At 49.1% G+C, this 20,481-nt stretch overlaps 1 protein-coding gene across 1 annotated transcript in view; it reads left to right on the top strand.

Moving 5' to 3' along the window:
* USP36 (ubiquitin specific peptidase 36) overlaps positions 1–20,481 on the top strand; it is a 51,421-nt gene that overhangs the window by 5,669 nt on the left and 25,271 nt on the right. The window contains exons 2-10 of the mRNA XM_011989388.1: positions 1,283–1,442; positions 3,940–4,201; positions 4,798–5,019; positions 8,971–9,081; positions 10,937–11,039; positions 16,577–16,644; positions 17,539–17,609; positions 18,596–18,678; positions 19,832–19,943. Coding sequence (XP_011844778.1) covers positions 3,949–4,201; positions 4,798–5,019; positions 8,971–9,081; positions 10,937–11,039; positions 16,577–16,644; positions 17,539–17,609; positions 18,596–18,678; positions 19,832–19,943 — 1,023 coding nt within the window. The 5' untranslated portion in view covers positions 1,283–1,442; positions 3,940–3,948. The remainder of the gene's footprint in view (positions 1–1,282; positions 1,443–3,939; positions 4,202–4,797; positions 5,020–8,970; positions 9,082–10,936; positions 11,040–16,576; positions 16,645–17,538; positions 17,610–18,595; positions 18,679–19,831; positions 19,944–20,481) is intronic.

Raw genomic sequence — 20,481 nt, 5'->3', positions numbered from 1 at the left:
CGTGGGCTCCTCTCCCCAGCACGTGGCTGACTCTGCGAGCGTCCATTGCAGTTCATCCTGGAAAAGTGACTTTAGATGGAGGTGGGAGAAGGAATGAGCCTAAATGGTGCTGGCTGGGGTTCGCGCAGGTGGAAATGTGGATGAGGCCTGTGCTGTCCCTGGACCAGAGAGAGCATCGTTCCTGAGCTGGGTGGAGTGTTGATGGTGTGTGCGTCGGAGGGCTTTCTAGTGATTACGGGAACACTTGTCTCGGGCTTCTACATCTCAGAGAGCGAGCGAGCTTGTTTAGGTTATTGCTTGATGTTTTAGGTGGAACTGGTGAAATGGAGATTGACCTGTCACACTTGAAAAATTGTGTTCAGAATCTCTACATCTACATTAAGGAGTGGGTTAAGTTTAAAGTTAACTTATCTCGAGTGAAACTGGGTTACATCTCCCAAGTTTGGTTTGTTCCCTCCCGTAAGTGGTTCGCAAGCGTTGGTTGTGGTGCATGGCAAAGCTCTCACCTTCCAGGGTAGATGTGAGTCCTGATACAAAGCAGTGATATTGTGGGAGTTTTTGATACGACTGGATGTCTTCACTTTATAGATGTCTTTTATTCTGAGATCATTTCCTTACACATTTTTTGGGAGTTGGCATACTTTTATTTATGGATGAAATCATAGGTCTGAGATTTGCTGCAGAATTACCTGGGGATGGGAGGTGACTCAGGATGGGTCAGACGTAATTACTGAGGCTCAGTAAGGGGGGCTCATGTGCTCCCTGTGCTGTTCTCCGTTTGTGTGTTTGAATGTTTTCACTGTGAACTGTTTTTACGGACCTTAATTTTATGTAATCATAGTAATCGTAGATGGTAATGAAAGAGAAAATCCGCACTTAGCAAAGCAAAATTTTGGTAACTCCTATTACTCCCTCAGGTTTGTTGTTGGTATTGAAGTTTTACTGGTTCATTACATCCAGAACTTTGGGATTTATTACCTCTTACCTTTTGGAATTGAGATGAGACTGGAGTTGACTGGCGGGTGTTGGGGAGGGTGTTGTTCTCTGGGCTTGTCAGGTGTCAAGGTTAAGGTGTTCATGTCGTGTGCATTACAGCAATTGGTGATGAGGTAGCACAGTCCTCCCGCCTCATCCGGAGTGCACGCGTGGATGCTCCTTGAGCTTAGGATGGCTTTTTCAAGGTAGAGGGTTGCCGGTGCGCGCCGCATCCCTGGGAAGTAGCTGAAGAGACGGTGCAGGAAGAGAGTCGCCTCCACTGATGGTCTCCCTGTCCCTCCCACAGGCTCTGACGCCCGCTCTGTGGCTTTGGTGATGTAACAGGAGCCCAGGAGCGCTTACATTCAGGAGCTCCGTGTAGCAGCTGCCCAACCAAACTCAGCCCTCCGTTAAGATCCTGGTTCCATGCTGCAGAAGGACAGCAGGCCCAAGTCTGCGCATGCCAGGTGAGTCTGCCAGGTTTCTGTGTATTTTTTGATTCCACTGAATTGTCTGCATGTGACCTAGCAGTAATTGTTCAATTGGTGAGAAGTCTTTGATAATTCTCATGAGAAAGGGCTCTTTTATTTTCTCAAATCAGACAAGTTATAATGCTGGTTTTTTAAAAAAAAAAAAAAAAAAGGCTGGCCAGGCACAGTGGCTCACGCCTGTAATCCCAGCACTTTGGGAGGCCGAGGCGGGCGGATCACGAGGTCAGGATATGGAGACCATCCTGGCTAACACGGTGAAACCCGTCTCTACTAAAAATACAAAAAATCAGCTGGGCGTGGTGGCGGGCGCCTGTAGTCCCAGCTATTCGGGAGGCTGAGGCAGGAGAATTGCGTGAACCCGGGAGGCGGAGCTTGCAGTGAGCCGAGATCATGCCACTGCACTCCAGCCTGGGTAACAGAGTGAGACTCCATCTCAAAAAGAAAAAAAAGCTTCTAAAATTTCTTTACAGAAGCGTTTTTTTTTTCCCCCACACAATTCTTACAGGTTTTTTTTTTTTTGAGACCGAGTCTCGCTCTGTTGCCCAGGCTGGAGCACGGTGGTACGATCTCCGCTCACTCCAACCTTTGCCTCCTGTGTTCAAGCAATTCTCTGCCTCAACCTCCTGAGTAGCTGGGATTACAGGCGCCTGCCACCACGCCCAACTAATTTTTTTGTATTTTTGGTAGAGACAGGAAACATCTTGGCCAGGCTGGTCTTGAACTCCTACCTCCTGATCCACCTTCCTCGGCCTCCCAAGTGCTGGGATTACAGGCGTGAGCCACAATTTCTTTTTTTGTTTTAAAGATGGAGTCTCACTATATTGCCCAGGCTGGACTGCACTGGCTATTCACAGGCATAATCACAGCTCACTGCAGCCTCAAGCTCCTGCCCTCAAGTTATCCTCCCACCTCAGTCTCCCAAGTATCTGGGACCATAGGTCCAGGCCACTGCACCTGGCTTTCCTTTACAGAAGTTTTTATAGAAAAAGATACTTGATCCATGTATAGAATTAGATGATCCATAGTGATAAATTTGAATGGCTTAATAAGAGGTGCTGGAGGAGGTCCTTACTTTCACTAGAGCAGAATTTTGGGGCACACTTGTTGATTCTCTAAGGGCAGGCTGGGTGCTGAATACCAGAGGAAGTCGTCATATTTCTGATGCGAGTGAGCAATTTAAGGGACATATTTTTGAAATTGTGACTCAGATAGTCTGTGCTGTGTTTGAGAAGGTTAAGTTGAGAGGTGGTGGGTAGGGGAAGGCAAGTGGTGGATACAAAGGTAGCGATTGGAGAGGTGCAGGGGTCTCTTCTTGGTTACAGTTTCATGCAGCTGCACCAATAGTATGGATCCTCTGTTAGGTAGTATGTAGCAAGTTCTAAAGCACTTCCCAAGCCTATTGTTTTTGTTGCTATATTACAGTAGAATAGGAGGTTTGGAGCAGTCACAGTAGTTAGTTGTCCCTGGGTTTCATAGCTAAGGGTGATAGAACCTCTGAGGGCCAGCACATTCCAAAGCCTGTGATCTACCCACTCTCCCACTTTGCTTTTCTTCTTCTCTTTAGATAAGTGTCCTAGGAAGACATTTGCTTAAGTTTAGGTGTCCAATGGATACTGTTCTCTAGGCCTGCTACTTGCTCTTCTTCTCCTTCCTCACTTTTAAAAAGATAATTTGTATCAGCACTGTCTAATAGAAATATAATACAAGCCACAAATATAATTTAAAATTTTATAGTAGCCACGTTAACAAGAAGCAGGTGAAATTCATTTTCATAATTTATTTAACCCAGTATATATAAAATATTAGCATTTCAACATGTAACTGATCTAAAAATTACTGGGATGGTTTGCATTTTCGTCTTATACTGGTGTGTATTTCTCTTCAAAATTTGGTGTGCATTTTACACTTATAGCACCTTTCAACCTGGACTAGCCTCATTTCACATGCTCAGTAGCCACGTGTGGCCTGTGGCCTTCATATTGGAGAGTGCAGGTCTGTACAGACATGCATGTTTATCTGACCTGCATGCTAATTCGTTTATTGCATGGGGGGTGTGTGTGTATAACCAGTTTGTATGTGAGAATAGTGTCCCCCTGTTTTGGAGCAGACATTTGGACCACATGATGGCCTTTTGAAGGAAATGGCACCAAGAGTGATATCCAGAGCCTCTTGATGAGTATCTGTTGAAGAGATGCACATGGCAGGGGCTGTCTGGCTGCCTCAGGGCCACTGTTGTCTGCTCAGCTTTATTTGTAGCGGCATCTTATCTTTTTGTGGGGAAACGTGAACGAATATGTCCAGGTGATTCGTGCTGGGTCTCCCTGTTTCACAGTTCCTTTGTAGGGCTGGCAGATGATCCAGGGGAGCTTTTGTGGTGGCTAGCATCCATAGTGACCAAATAGGAGATCTTAAGAGATATTTTTGTCCTGGGATTTCGTTATCCATGGCTCTGTGCTTCTTCTCGTCCCCACAGTGATGCACCATGCCAATAGTGGATAAGTTGAAGGAGGCCCTGAAACCTGGCCGCAAGGACTCGGCTGATGATGGAGAACTGGGAAAGCTGCTTGCCGCCTCTGCCAAGAAGGTCCTTTTACAGAAGATCGAGTTCGAGCCAGCCAGCAAGAGCTTCTCCTACCAGCTGGAGTCCTTAAAGAGCAAATATGTGTTGCTCAACCCCAAAACAGAGGGAGCTAGTCGCCGCAAGAGTGGAGATGACCCACCAGCCAGGAGACAGGGTACAGATGTGCATTGTGCTGGCAGAGAGGCCCTCGCTCCAGGGTGACGAAGTGGATGGACTTTAAATGTTGACTAGTTAGTAGGAAAAACAACAGAATGTGGTGAAAGAGTTATGAATTTTTGTGTGGGGTCAGTGGATTTCAGTTACAGAAGTAATGATACAGGGTTGGTAGCAAGGAAATCTGTGTACTTGGAGGGTCCTTGGAAGTTGCTGTTCCCCCCATCGCGAGTATAATACAGTCAAAAGTCAGGGTTGGAACTAAGAAAGAGAAATGGAATGGGCTGCATGTGGGCACAGTGTGGTGCAGAGTGCCAGGACCTGGCTCCTTCCACCGCTCAGTCTCTGAGCCATGCCCTCCATCTATAGTGGGGCCCTAGGATTCTAGAGCCAAGCAGCCTGGGAGGTCTGTGGGATGACTGGGTTTACTCCTGAGCTTTCCAGGAATGTCCTGTAAACCAGAATACCAGTTCTTCTCTGGTGCCGTGTACCGAGTCACTACCTGCTAAGTGTATGCCTCATGAGTGTCTTTTTGTGGTCGACCTGTATGTGGACTTATGTCGTCCTCTTGTCTTCCCTTGTCCCTTTCTTCCTCAGGCAGTGAGCACACGTACGAGAGCTGTGGTGATGGAGTCCCAGCCCCGCAGAAAGTGCTTTTCCCCACGGAGCGACTCTCTCTGAGGTGGGAGCGGGTCTTCCGTGTGGGCGCAGGACTCCACAACCTTGGCAACACCTGCTTTCTCAATGCCACCATCCAGTGCTTGACCTACACACCACCTCTGGCCAACTACCTGCTGTCCAAGGAGCATGCTCGCAGCTGTGAGTGTGGGTTTGCAGCAGTGGGGCGGCTGCGGGTCTGGATTAGCTAAGCCTGTGCACTTGTGGCACTGCTGCTCTCAGTCTGGATCAAATTTAGGAGGGCAGTTCATAACGTGCAGTAACTGATGAAACCTAAATTTGAATCATGTCTGCTGCAGAATGGGCCATGAAGGTGAATCACTCAGGTGAGGCTGTGTTCGCCAAGCTTTTCTGTAAATAATTACCCAGACAGAAAGATTTTCAAAAGATACTTCCAAAATATATATATTGAATTATTACTTTTTAGAAACAGTGTCTTGCTCTGTCACCCAGGCTGGAACGCAGTGGGTGCATCACAACTCTGTACTCTTGAGCTCCTGGGCTCACGTGATCCTCCCATCTCAGCCTCCCAGAGTGCTGGGATTATAAGTGTGAGCCACCATGCCTGGCCCATTTGTTTCATGGATCTGTTGTTGTATCAGTATATCTTATATATATTATAAAACATGCAGCCTGGACAACACAGCAAGATCCCATCTCTACAAAAACAAATCAAGCCTGGGTGTGGTGGCTCACACCTGTGGGAGGCAGAGGCGGGCAGATCACTTGAGGTCAGGAGTTCGAGACCAGCCTGGCCAACATGGTGAAACCCAGTTTCTACTAAAAATATAAAAATTAGGCGTGCTGGGGTACACCTGTAATCCCAACTCCTTGGGAGGCCGAAGCAGGAGAATTGCTTGAACCTGGGAGGCGGAGGTTGCAGTGAGCTGACCAAGATCGCGCCACTGCACTCCAGCCTGGGCGACAGAGCAAGACTCTTATCTCACACACACGAAAAAACAAAACAATTAGCTGGATGTGGTGGTGTGCTCTATTTGATTAAAATAGAGGTGAAATAAGATATAACTTACCAAAAACTGAAGGAAATAGAAAGTGAAGAGTCTTCTAACTATTAAAGAAATTAAAGCAGTGGTTAAAAATCTTCCCATGAGAAACCCCAAGCAGGGACAATGTTATTTCTTGTAACTTTTTTTTTTGTGTGTGATGGACTCTGTTGCCCAGGCTGGTGTACAATGGTGTGATCGCGGCTCACTGCAACCGCAGCCTCCTGGGTGCAAGCAGTTCTCCTGTCTCAGCCTTCCGAGTAGCTGGAACTATAGACACATGCTGCCACGCCTGGCTAATTTTTGTATTTTTAGTAGAGACGAGGTTTCCCCATATTGGTCAGGCTGGTCTCGAACTCCTGACCTCAGGTGATCCAACCGCCTCAGCCTCCTGAAGTGCTGGGATTACAGGTGTGAGCCACTGTGCCCAACCAATTTCTGTGTAACTTTTAAGAAACAATTCCAGTCCTTTACACTTTCTTCCAAAGAATAGAGAAGGAGAGAATCCTTCCCAGCTCATTCTGTAAAGTTCCTGTAACTCGGGTGACAATAATAAGGAAAATACGAGAAAGAAAATGGATAACCATGACTTCTTCACAAACATAGATATAAGAATTGTAGGAAGAATTGTAGGAAAATACTACCAAATAACACAGTTTCTTTTTTGTTTGTTTGTTTGTTTTTTTGAGATGGAGTCTTGCTCTGTTGCCCAGGCTGGAGTGCAGTGGTGCAATCTTGGCTTACTGCAAGCTCCGCCTCCTGGGTTCACGCCGTTCTCCTGCCTCAGCCTCCCGAGTAACTAGGACTACAGGTGCACGTCACCACGCCCAGGGGTTTCACCGTGTTAGCCAGGATGGTCTCGATCTCCTAACCTTGTGATCCCCCTGCCTCGGCCTCCCAAAGTGCTGGGATTACAGGTGTGAGCCACTGCACCCGGCCCCAAATGACACAGTTTCTAAAAAACTGTAAGCAACTTACGTTTATCCTAGGAATGCAGGATGTTTTCGTCACAGAAAATCTCCAAGTAGAATTCTGGAGGGAGCAGAGCAGTTGAAAGCACAGCTCAGGAGCCTGGCCTTTAGGGTTTGCTTTCCAGCTTTGCCTTTTAGTAACTGAGTTTTTGAGAATGCCCCTGGTCTGTGGAAGAGCGAGACTATCTTCCTTACAGAGTGTTGTGAGGCTCAGATGAATTCTGAGTGAGTCAAGTGCCTGAAGTAGCAGCCGGCAAACAGGGAGTGCTGTAGAAGTAAGTGACTGCTACTGGCTGGGCGTGGTAGCTCACACCTGTAATCCCAGCACTTAGGGAGGCCGAGGCAGGCGGATCATGAGGTCAGGAGTTCATGATCAGCCTGGCTAACATGGTGAAACCCCTTCTCTACTAAATACAAAAAATTAGCTGGGTGTGGTGGTGTACGCCTGTAGTCCGAGCTACTTGGGAGACTGAGACAGGAGAATCGCTTGTACCTGGGAGGCGGAGGTTGCAGTGAGCCAAGATCTCGCCATTGCACTCTAGCCTGGACAACAAGAGCAAAACTCTGTCTCAAACAAAAAAATTAGCTGGGCGTGTTGGCACGCACCTGTAATCCCAGCTACTTGAGATGCTGAGGCAGGAGAATCGCTTGAACCCAAGAGGCAGAGGTTGCAGTGAGCTGAGATCACGCCACTGCACATTAGCCTGGGCGACAGATTCCATCTCAGAAAAAACAAAAAGAACGCAAAATGGCCATGCAGTGGGAAGTGCTTGTAAATGTCTTGCTAATTGCAATGGCTTCATAACAGCAAAGGTTAATTATCAAGACATAGTGCTCATTGTTGAGATGAAGCAGCGCATTGTGGGGTTTTTTTGGAGACGGAGTCTCACTCTGTCACCCAGGCTGGAGTGCAGTGGTGCAATCTCGGCTCACTGCAACCTCCACCTCCTGGGTTCAAGCGAGTCCCCCGCCTCAGCTTCCTGAGTAGCTGGGACTGCAGGTGCGTGCCACCATGCCTGGCTAATTTTGTATTTTTAATAGAGACGGGGTTTCACCATATTGGCCAGGCTAGCCTCATACTCCTGACCTCGTGATCCGCCCGCCTCGGCCTCCCAAAGTGCTGGTATTACAGGCGGGCAGATCATGAGGTCAGGAGTTTGAGACCAGCTAGGCCAGCACGGTGAAACTCCGTCTCTATTAAAATACAAAAAATTAGCCTGGCATGGTGGCACGCACTTTTAGTCCCAGCTACTCGGGAGGCTGAGGCGGGAGAAATGCTTAAACCCGGCAGGCAGAGGTTGCAGTGAGCCGAGATTATGCCACTGCACTCCAGCCTGGGTGACAATGAGACTCTGTCTCAAAAAAAAAAAAAAAAAAAAAAAGCACCACTGTCTAGCCTAATGCCTAGTGAAGCATTTTATGTAGAGCAGGGGTGGGCAGACTCACCTGGCCTACTGTCTGTGTGTGTAAATAAAGTTTTATTGAACACGTTTGTACCCCCATTGTTCACATATTGTCTATGGCTGCTTTCTCTGTAATGCAGGGCCATAGTTGTGACTGGACTGTATAGTCCTCAGATCAGAAAGGATTTGCTATCTGGATCTTCCCAGAAAACATTTTCAACCCCAGATACATCCTAGTGTGGTGTTTACTAGAAGCAGTGGAACAGTTGGTCCCATGTCTGAGGAACGAAGGGGCTGTCAGCCCTAAAATATTTTAGCCTATTGACCATGTGATGCAACTTAGAAATTCGAGAAGACATCTTTTAAGCTTCATTTTGAAAACCTGCCTTAGTCTTTTTATAAGTAAATAATGCTAATGAAATGTGAAAAGAATCATGCACAGGTCAATGTTAACATGGGGTGATGTTGTGAGGTTGTTAGAGTTTCGGCTTTGGATGGATCATAGCTTCCAAACGCCATCCAGCAGAGAAGAGCATTTCCTTGGTGGTCACCCAGGCAGCAGAGGTCTGGGATCTCTGGCTCATCCATTCTCTCACAGCCTGGTTTGCTCTTACCTGCTTGTGTTTCTGTCTGTGTTATGTTTGGGGCGGGGACCTCACCGTGAGTTTTTTGAAAGCTCTTGTCTTAAAATTGCTCCTCCTCCCGCGCTGGCAGGCCACCAGGGAAGCTTCTGCATGCTGTGTGTCATGCAGAACCACATCGTCCAGGCCTTCGCCAACAGCGGCAACGCCATCAAGCCTGTCTCCTTCATCCGAGACCTGAAAAGTAAGCATCAGTCCATGTTAACATTTTTGTGGTTTATTTATTTTTTAATTTTTTGTAGAGATGGGGTTCTCGCTATGTTGCCCAGGCTCGTCTTAAATTCCTGACCTTAAGCTGTCCTTCCACTTTGGCCTCCCAAAGTGTTGGGATTACAGACACGAGCCACTGTGCCACTCTCCATCTGTTACTGAAGGCCTGCTAAGTGCTCACCCTGTCGGAGGTGCTGGGGAGTTGGTAGATGGGAGAGAAGAGTGAGTCATGGATGAAGTCTTGGGAATCCCTCTGTGCTAACAGCCCTGCATGTGGTGGCACAGACTCAAAGAATAGCAGTTTAGAGACTTGGGCTGGGGTCAGTGGGGAAGCCTGTCAGTGGGGGCAGGTCAGGACAGGTAGCTTTTCCTCTGGCCAGGTGGTGGGGCTGCTGTGTCTTTGGGGCAGGCAAGTGAGCCTGAGGGAGAAGTGGGAGGAAGAATGGATGACGAATGTACCAATTCCTTTCTGAATATCAGGAATCAGTTGCCTAGGCTATAAAAAAGTCTCATTCACATTCACTTGGCAGAAAGAAGAGGCCTATTACCGGTTTTTGAAACCTGTGTAAATTGTAGCACTATGAAATACTTATTCACCTGTGTTTTATATTGGCTTTTAGAGAGATATTCAGTGGATTTTACATTCTTTTGTTTGAGACAGGGTTTTGTTTTTTTTTTTTTTTTTTTGAGATGGAGTCTCCCTCTGTTGCCCACCTTGAGTGCAGTGGCGTGATCTCAGCTCACTGCAACCTCTGCCTCCAGGGTTCAAGCAATTCTCCTGCCTCAGCCTCCTGAGTAGCTGGGACTACAGGCGCGCGCCACCATGCCCAGCTAAATTTTGTATTTTTGGTAGAGACGGGGTTTCACCATGTTGCCCAGGCTGATCTCGAACTCCTGAGCTCATGCAGTTCGCCTACCTCGGCCACTCAAAGTGCTGAGATTACAGGTGTGAGCCACCGCGCCCAGCCTAGGGTTTTGCTCTTACACAGGTTGGAGGACAGTGGTGCAATCACAGCTCACTGCAGCCTCAAACTCTTGGGCTCAAGCAGTCGGCCTTGGCCTTCTGAGTAGCTGGGATTGTAGGTGCACAATACTTGGCTGTTTTTGTATTGTTTGTAGAGACGGGGTCTGGCCATGTTGTGCAGGCTGGTCTCCAACTCCCAGCTCCAAGCGATCCTCCTGCCTTGGCCTTCCAAAGTGTTGGGATTACAGGCATAAGCCATTGTACCCAGCCAGATTTTACATTTTTTATTCTTTTTCTTTCTGAGATAAGAGTCTTGCTTTGTTGCCCAAGCTTGAGAGTGCAGTGGTGAAATCATAGCTTACTGCAGCTTTAACCTCCCAGGCTCAACCCATCCTCCTGCCTCAGCCCCCCAAGTAGCTGGGACTACAGGCACATGCCATCATGCCTGGCTAATTTTTTTATTTTTTATTTTTGTAGAGATGAAGTCTCCCTATGTTGCCCAGGCTGCTCTGGAACTCCTGGGCTCAAGTGATCCTCCCACCCCAGCCTCCTGAAGTGTTAGAGTGACAGGCGGGAGCCAGCTCACCCAGCCGGCATTTTACATATTTATGGGCTTGATGCTCTTCCTTGTCTGTGAAGTATTGAAGGTTCAAGCCTCCGATCTTACTGAGAAAGTAGTTGCCATGATGAATTGTGATTGGGATATAGAAAATCCATGTAGAGCTCTTGTTTTCCTCACTTGTTCTTTTGAAAAGTTCCAGTATTTTCCCCTTGTAACAGCCAGGAATGGATTCTCGGGAAAGCAGCCCCAGGCTGTTTGACGAGAAGACATGAGCTCTTCCCTCCCTGTTTCTTTCTCTTTTAGAGATCGCCCGGCACTTCCGCTTTGGGAACCAGGAGGACGCGCATGAGTTCCTGCGGTACACCATCGATGCCATGCAGAAGGCCTGCCTGAATGGCTGCGCCAAGTGCGTGCTTCCCCACTCGCCTTCCCCGGGCTTTGGATGCCTTTTCTACATGGTGGCAGCAGAACATTCCTATGGCAACAGCCAGCCTGGCTCCTTTCTACTCAGGCTGCCCTCGGGTAGATGTGGCAGAATTTGCCCCTGGGTACTCAGCCTGCTGGAGCCCAAATAGGGGATTGCCCTTGCTTCCTGGGAAAGGGCTGTCTCCGGATATGTCCTGCTGATCCCAGGCGGCTTGGTAGGATTGGGTGGCTGTGATGGTGGCAGTAGCTGTGTCTCAGCAGCTCAGTTAAGGGGAAATACGTTAGCAGACCTTCTTAGGGGTGTTCATTTATTACCATGGACTTTTCCAGTCTCTTAAAAATCATGTTGTTTTTAAAAAGAGGATGGGGTGGTAGGAATTAGTTCTCTGCAGTATAATTTATACATACATGTATATGTACAAATGGAGCTTTAACATGAGGCAGTTTATAACTTAGGATCTGACTGCCTGGCTGCCGTTTCTTACACTGGTGTGGTGCCAGGCGATTGTTTGGTACCGCATATGCCCTTATATGTAATGGTCGCCATCACAAATTGTCTTTGTGGCATTCCTGAGTTCATAGGTTCAGACCAAAGAAAGCAGGCAGGAAATGCTCAGGACTTCCTTTTATTGCCTCAGCTTAGGATCTTAGAAATACTGTAAATAGTTTAGGAAGTATACCTAGAATGTTCTTTAGAGAAGTTGAGTTGTAGCAATGAGTGAGTGAAACGGCAAAACCACTGGCCTCAGTGGATGATATTCTTACGTAAATAAGACTTAGAGAATGAAACTTTTTTTGAGACGGGACTCTTGCTCTGTCACCCCGGCTGGAGTGCAGTAGCTGGAATTACAGGCCCACACCACTGTGCCTGGCTAATTTTTGTATTATTAGTAGAGACGGGGTTTTGCCTTGTTGGCCAGGCTGGTCTCCAACTCCTGGCCTCAAGCGATCCGCCCTCCCTGGCCTCTCAGTGCTGGGGTTAAAGGCATGAGCCACCATTCCTGGCTTAAGAAAACTTACTTAAATCATTTATATGAAGGCAACTTTCACTGCATTCCTAGGATGCTTTTTGTCTCTTCTGAGGGTTTGGTCATGTGTTCTTCCCTTTCCCCTGAAGGGGCTCAAGCCTCCCTGCTCCCTGGATGATCCTGGGTCTGCCCTTCAGTGAACTGGGTAATTGAACTGCTGTTCCCTGTGTGCTGGGCCCCATATTTAGCACTGGGAACTGAGAGGTAGAAGCCATGGCCCTGGAGTCTGTGAAGCCCATGGTATAATTGGGGAAGACAGGGGACCCCAGCAGCATTTGCAGTGATGTGTGGGAAGTGCTGTGATAGAGGAGATTACCTCACCCAGAGGCGGCTTCCTGGGAGAAGTGACCCCTGAGGGCCTGCAAAGGCAAGTGGGTATCCCCAGAAGGAGGGCTGCGGTGTCCCCAGCACCTGCATGGGGAGTGCAGTGAGCCTGTAGCAGGGGCCCTGGCTCTGGGCACAGGGTGCAGCCACCTGGAGCGCTCTTAGGACAGAAACTGATCCCTGGGCTTCTGTCGGTTCGATTAACCAGAGTCTGCAGCTGGAAGAGATTCGTGAGGAGTGGGATGGGAGGTAGAATGAATGACGGTTTGGATTTGGGGCTGTGGGATGGGAGGAATGCAGGTCTGTGGTCTGGGCATTGGGGTGGGTGGTGGTGAGCCATTCGTTGGTACCAGGATTGGTGGAAAGAAGAGGGAGGCCAGGTGTCAGGTGGCCGGCATTGCCGGGGGAGAGATGAAGGCTCACCATGAGAGAGCTTTCACTGGTCTGCAGTGAAATGTGGAGTGAGAAAAAATAAGCATGACACCAACGGTGAACTTCTCATAAAGCAAATTATTCCATTGAATTTGCAGGTGGAGGGGCCTTTTCATCTTTTGCTTCCGTAAATGACTTTTGATGCTACTTGCGTTATGATCAGAGTGTGTTGATGATATTTCTACTTCATGGAACTTCCTGTTGTTTTCTCTGTGATGACAGGTGACCAGCGTTTGTGAATGTTTCCTGCATACTTGATGGTGGGTGCTCAGACCGCCGGGGTGTTGGTTTGCTCTCTGTCCGTAGATGGGTCTGCTGATGATGCTGTTTTCATTTTCTCTGTCCATGTGCTCTTGTCTCCTTCATCTGTTTGGAATAGTGTGTTAAGTCCATGATGATTGGAATTCTGGTGGGTGTCTGTCTCCTTGCATCTCCTCTAGTTTTACTCTATACAGGTGATTGTGGTTAGATGTTTGTAACTGTCATGTCTTCATTGAGGATCGTTGCTTTTAGCATTCCGAGTGTCTTCGCTTGTCACATGGAGTGGCTTTGTTCTGAATTCCACCATGGCCAGCATCATGCTGCAGCCCCTGCTTTGCAGGGTTTCCACTGGCCCCTTGCTGTCACTTTCTGAACCCTTCCTTAGAGGTGTTCTTAAGGTTTGGTCTTGTTTTGTAAGTGAAAGTGACCATCTCTTAATAGGCAGGTTAAGCCCCTTCACATTTCCTGTTATGACTGAAAAGTTTGGTCTGAATTCTGTTGTATTTATGTATTTTATAGTAATTATAGGTAGCATATTTACTGTGCTTATTTCTCAGATTTTTTTTTTTTTGAAACGGAGTCTTGCTCTGTCGCCCAGGCTAGAGTGCAGTGGTGCGATCTAGGCTCACTGCAAGCTTTGCCTACCGGGTTCACGCCATTCTCCTGCCTCAGCCTCCCGAGTAGCTGGGACTACAGGCGCCTGCCACCACACCCGGCTAATGTTTGGTATTTTTAGTACAGACGGAGGTTTCACCGTGTTAGGCAGGATGGTCTCGATCTACTGACCTCATGATCTGCCCACCTCGGCCTCCCAAAGTGTTGGGATTACAGGTGTGAGCCACTGTGCCCGGCTGATTTTTCTTTATTTGTCAAATTTCTTGGGATATTAGGAAGATATGTGTTTTTGTTTTAATGGCTACCTTTATACATAAGCCATTGTTTTTGAGACAGGGCCTGGCTCTGTCTCTCAGACCGGAGTGCAGTGGTGCAATCTCCGCTCGGCAGGCTCTACCTCTTGGACTCAAGCAATCCTCCCTCCCGGTAACTGGAACTGCAGGCCCGCTCCACCCTACCTGCTGGTTTCATACGCCCTTTTGAAATGCACCTGGTCCCGTTTCCCCACCCCTCACTGTCTGGTTTGGCAGTCCACGTGGTGCCCTTTACTTCCTACCGCTTTTGCTCTCTTCTCTCTTGCCATTTTGGTGTGCATGATTTCTCTTTTGTTGTTGGCACCTATAAGTTGGTATCTTTTTTTTGCCCAGCCTTAGGTTATGGTTACATCTTCCCATTGCTCATTGCCCACCCTCCAGTGGCACCTCTGGCGTGCTCCTGGCTGGGTGAAGCCCGTCCTCCCATAAGTTCCTCCAGGAGGGCAGCTGTGTATGGCACTCTGGTTCCAGAAATGAGGCCACTCTCACTGTGTTGAGGATGTTCAACTTGGAGTTTTGGTGGCTGTGTCTTCAGTGTCATGCCTGTTTTCTGGAGCTAGTTTGCATTCCATGAGGTGTTTTGATTCTTGTTCATTGCTGCTTTGTGCTTGAAGCACTTTGCGTAGACGGGGCCTGCTTTCATTTATCTTGTGGGTCTGCTGCTTTTCAAGATTTCGTAATCCAGAGTGCCGCCTCTGTCTGCACCGTGCAGGGCACTTTAATGGTTGGCTTTTCCTCTGGCGGCAGAAGGGTTGATAGACTAGGATAGTTTTGAGTTTTTTTCAGGAACCTGACGTTTCCCCTTTTGCCTCTTTTGCCCTTCACTGCCCTTCTAAGGACGCCTGCCTGCCGTTTTGCCTTCTCCCCCTGAGAGCCCATGCCTGTGGAGACTGCCACTCCAGCTGCATGCCTGTGAGACCCCATATTCAGTGCTCCTCTCCAGGGCACCCCTTGCAGCCGTGATTTGGGGTGGCTCTCGGGCCACCTCCTGCCCCCTCCTCCCTTCTTGCCCAGTTGTTCCCCACTGCCCTTTCTCTCCAGGCCCAGTGGGGTGCCTGTGGGAGCTGCCACTCAGCTTGGCTTTCCTCCTCCTGGGTAAGGTGATGGTTGTGCTTCCTCTGCTTTGGGTTATGCAAGAGGGGATTCCTTGAGGCCCTGCGGGCTCTGGTGCTTGTGGGCTTCTAGACGACGGAGGGGTTGTGGGGGTGGTCTGGATTTTGGCAGCTACCATCACACGCAGCTACCCACAGTTCTCAGTTCACGCAGAGATTCCGTCCTTGCTAGTGTTTGCAGTTAAAAGGTCACTTTTGAAGAATGGTGGGACAGTAGGTGGTGGCAGTTGATTTTTCATTTTCTAACTTTGTAGAATAAAAGTTGAGTGATCCTGTATTGGTCCCCCAAATATTTCAGAGCTCCCAGAGTCCAGGAAGTGCGATGGTAAATAGTCACATGGGCCAGATGAGAGGCTGAGGTGTACATGTTCTGTGGGGGGAGGGGGTGTGGCCTGCCGGTGTGGAATGGTCTGGGTGTCCATGGGAAATGTGGAGGGAGCCCTGGAAACAGCCCTGCTTTGTGCCAGTGAGGAGTCGGGGAAGCAACTGGGGAGACGGGGCTGGAGAGCCTGGAGAGAGGGGAAGCTCGTCTGGAGGGAGTGGGTGTACAGGCACACTGCGCAGCCTCCTAGTAAAGGGCCTGCAGACCCAGCTGGCCTCATGCCTGGAGGCCTTGGGCGACTCTGAGGAAGGCAGTTCCAGAGCAGTGAGTCAGGACCAGATGCAGTGGGTTGCAAGTAGAACCAGGAGCAGAAACTGGATGTGGTGTATTGTTTCAGAATCTTCCCAGCGTGAGTAACTACCATATGGCTACGTAGGCGTGGGAGGCACCAGGCAGCCCTGGGGCCGGGTGAGAAGAGGCCCCCCAGCTCGGATTGCCTCACTTCCCAGTTTGTGAGCGGTGCGGGGGCATGAGTGAGTGCAGGGCTCCTGACACTGAAGCCCACGGCTGACTCCTCTGTCCTCTCTGAAAAGGGCGCAGAGCCGGGGAGTTTTGGTCCTGTTTGTGCCTCTGTCCCCACCCCCACCCCTCTTCCCAGATTGGGGACCAGCTGTCTGATGGCCAGCAGAGAAATGGAGGAGTGGGCCGGGTGGGCGCCCCAGCTCAGGGGGGTGTTTGGCCTCCTGTCTCACTCCAGATTTGGGTACTTACTTTTTATTGAGACCAAAAAAGAAAAGCAACAATGGGTGAGGATACACGTACATTTCTCGGGGCTTTTATTTTCTGTGAGGTGGGTGGCGGTGGGTATTGTGAAGGTTTGAAATGGCTACTGTGGGGAGTGGGTCCCTGAGGAGGTCAGAGCTCTGCAGAGACTGCCAGGCTGCTGGGCTGACGATGGAGGTTAAGGGTCTGTGGTGACTCGGGTAGGGGTGGGGTTTCCCAGCCTCATGCTGAGCTGGTGATTGGTGGGCATGGGGGTGCTGGGATGGGGCCATCCCTCGTGTCATCATGCCAAGTCCTTCCCTTAAAGGCTGTGGCCTCCTTTTCAGGTTGGATCGTCAAACGCAGGCTACTACCTTGGTGCATCAAATTTTTGGAGGGTATCTCAGATCACGTGGTAAGTGGAGACATTTGCTCTACTGCTTCTTGCCAGGATTAGAACGTGAACCCAGGAAACCCTAAGTCTTGGAACGCAGGCTGGGGCTCTTTCCTCACTGTGCAGACCTGGGTCAGTCTCTGAGGTCTTGAGCCATGGTTTCCTCTGAGACTCTTGGCCCACCTGGCCACTGGAGCGGTTGTTAGAATATTCCCATGAGGGCCGCGCGTGGTGGCTCTTGCCTGTAATCCTAGCACTTTGGGAGGCTGAGGCAGGAGGATCACCTGAGGTCAGGAGTTCGAGGCCAGCCTGGCCAACCATGGCCAACATGGTGAAACCCCGTCTCTACTAAAAATACAAAAATTAGCCGGGTGCGGTGGCGCATGCCTGCAATCCCAGCTACTCGGGAGGCTGAGTCAGGAGAATGGCTTGAACCCAGGAGGTGGCGGTTGCAGTGAGCCAAGATTCCACCACTGCACTCCAGCCTGGGAGACAGAGCAAGACTCTATCTCAAAAAAAAAAAAAAAAAAAAAAAAAAAATATATATATATATATGTGTGCATGTGTATGTGTGTATATTCCCATGAGGAAGTCCGAGAGAAGTGCTGTGCACGCACATAGGGAGGAGGCGGTCTTCCCTCCGCTCTCCCTCAGCAGAAGAGTACCGCACGTGGTGGTTGCCAGTCCAGGCAGAGAGGGTCCTGTGAGTGCAAAGGCATTGACATCCATCTTTGTGAACTTCAGTGGGGAAGGAGAGCTCGCTGTCCAGACACCAGGATTCTTCAGGGGCTAGTGGGTATCTCATGTTTGGCCAAAGCCCTGCTGAGAGTCTGCCTCCCTGCCGGGTCTCGGTCTTGGGAGCTGGGAGTGCCTCTGCCAGGCCACACCTGCTCCACTGCCTCTGTTCTGTTGCAGTGAAGTGCTCCATGTGCAAGAGCGTCTCGGACACCTACGACCCCTACTTGGACGTCGCGCTGGAGATCCGGGTACAGACTTATGCTGCCCTTCACATTTGCAGTAGGAGAGTGAGGCCAGAGGGTAAAACAGAACCAGCAAAACAGTGAAGGCATCAGATCAAAATAGATAGGGAGAAAACTCCTTTGCTCCCTGCCGCCTTGCAGTATGGACTATTGTCTTTACCTATTTCTTTCTAGAGTTTTTCCTACGCATATCATTTTATTTAAAGAAAAAAAAAATGGTAAAATTGAGTTTTGTGTCCTGAAGCACGTACAGGAACAACAGTGTCCCCAGGGCTTGAGGAGAGTCTGTTGTGTGCTGTGGGCAGTGTGCAGCCTTTGGAGCTTGGTGGCTCTGTGGGCCTCACCTGGGAGAGCAGCCTTGGCTTTACGCGCACGCCCTGCTCCAGCTACAGTCTGCGGGAGGCTGGCCTGCCTGTGCTGGACCAACCCAAGCTCCAGAGCGGGTCCAGCTACAAGACCATCCTGATAAAAGTGACTGATTCGTGGCAGACCTGCAGCTGTCATTTCTTTTCTTTTCTTTTTTCTTTTTTATGGGGGCTCGAGGGACAGGGTCTTATTCTGTGGCCCAGGCAGGAGTGCAGTGGTGCAATCACAGCTCCCTGTAGTCTTGACCTCTAGGCTTAAGTGATCCTCCCACACCGCTGGTACTACAGGCATGCATCACCATGCCTGCTTAATTTTTAAAATTTATTTGTAGAGATGGGGGTCTTGCTGTGTTGTCCAGGCTGGTCTCAAACTCCTGGCCTCAAGTGATCCTCCTGCCCCGGCCTCCCAGGGTGCTGGGATTATAGGCGTGAGCTGCTGTTCCTGGCTGCTGTCATTTCTTGTCACTGGAGAAGGAGTCCCAGTGTGGCAGCTCGCGGGAAAACTTTTATGCGAGTCAAGTTTTGTGATTTGCTGCCTCAGCCTAAAAAAGACCTTAAATTTGGCATTTCTTGAATCAGCTTTTTTCTTCTACTGTGTATTTTACTCCCTGTTTTTGTCCTCCTCAGCAAGCTGCGAATATTGTGCGTGCTCTGGAACTTTTTGTGAAAGCAGATGTCCTGAGTGGAGAGAATGCCTACATGTGTGCTAAGTAAGTTGCACGTTGCTCGTGGCGGAAGACTGACACAGGATGAGAAATAAGTCACCTTACCTGACAGTGTTGTGCCCACCCTCTCTCTTCCTTTGCGGTGACGCTGCTCGTATTTCTTGAGGAACCTATGTATGTCCTAAAAACGCAAACTTCTAAATAATACAAATGAAGCGATAGCTGTGATTTTTATAGCTGCAGTTTACACCGTACCTGTTCTAAAGATGCTGCATGTATTGTCAGTAGGGGCTGTGGTTTCCTGTTGCCAGAGACGGTGAAACTGAGGCACAGAGAAGTGAAGTGACCAGGCCTGAGGCCACACCGAGAGGACGCGGCAGAGCACGAGCTCACATGAGTTCACACTGGCTCACATTGGGCGGCCACCCAAGGGGCTATGCCCAGCCAGCTGCTCTCTTGCTTCTTGAGGAGTGTTTTCTGTGGCTTTCATTTTTTACTTAACCGGTTTTGGATGTTTTTCCATTTCTGCAGATAGAACTCTTACTTTGTCATTTGTTGTGTTTTTAGTAGTGATAGGGTTTCACCATGTTGGCCAGGCTGGTCTCGAACTCCTGAACTCAGGTGATCTGCCTGCCTCGGCCTCCCAAAGTGCTGGGATCATGCCACTACAGCCGGCCGAATGTCTTTGTATCGAGGTCGTTGTAAAGCTGTAGGCACTAAAGGATATGTTCTTTATTCTGCTTTACTCCTCTTTATGTCTGTCTCCTGCAGCTCTCCAGGCTGCACGCCTCTGCCTCTGTTTTCTCTCCCTGCGTTTGCGCATCTTCTGGCTTTGCTTACGTTGACTTCCTGCCTGCCCATTTTATCACTCAGCCACATCTGCTTTAATTTGCTCTTTCCTGTGTTGCCCCAAAGCAACTTTTTCCTGTATCTTATTTAATCTTCTGGTGGGTACAGTACTTTTATTTTTTTGCTTTAGGATCTTCCCACTTTCTATAGTCTTGTTTCCCTGTGGTAGCTTTCCTTTACTTGAGGCATGCTTAATGTGATTTTTAGGGGAGCAAAAGGTTTAAATCTAATTGATGAACATTCCATTATTACAGAGCAGTTGTTGCGGTTGTTAACTTAGCGTTAAGACAACATTTTTTGGAGCATGAATCAATCAGTTAATTAATCTTTCTCATCACCTTCTTCGTAGATGCAAGAAGAAGGTTCCAGCCAGCAAGCGCTTCACCATCCACAGAACATCCAATGTCTTAACCCTTTCCCTCAAGCGCTTTGCCAACTTCAGCGGGGGGAAGATCACCAAGGTGAGCGCTGGTGACACCATCTCAGGCAGCTCTGTGGGCCACAGTCCGCATCAGAATGACACGATGAAAGTGATAGCCACAAGTTTGATAGCTGCCATTTACATAGTACCTGTCCCTGTTCTAAAGGTTCTACAAATATTGTGAAGTAGGGGCTGTAGTTTCACCATTGCCCAGGACGGGAAAATAGGCACAGAGAGGTGAAGAGACCTGCGATGCTTTTTAAAAATAGACACTTCTGGCTGGGCGTGGTGGCTCACTCCTGTAATCCCAGCACTTTGGGAGGCTGAGGCGGGTGGATCATGAGGTCAGGAATTCGAGACTATCCTGGCTAACGTGGTGAAACCTCGTCTCTACTAGAAATACAAAGAATTAGTCGGGTGAGGTGGCAGGCACCTGTAGTCCCAGCTACTCGGGAGGCTGAGGCAGGAGAATGGCGTGAACCCAGAAGGCGGAGGTTGTAGTGAACTGAGACTGCGCCACTGCACTCCAGCCTGGGCGACAGAGCAAGACTCTGTCTCAAAAAAAAAAAAAAAAAAAA

The sequence above is a fragment of the Mandrillus leucophaeus genome, unplaced genomic scaffold, assembly GCF_000951045.1.
Source record: "Mandrillus leucophaeus isolate KB7577 unplaced genomic scaffold, Mleu.le_1.0 Scaffold1, whole genome shotgun sequence".
Lineage (NCBI taxonomy): Eukaryota > Metazoa > Chordata > Mammalia > Primates > Cercopithecidae > Mandrillus > Mandrillus leucophaeus.
Note: the sequence above shows the minus strand (reverse complement) of the source record. Positions and strands in the feature narration are given on the sequence as shown.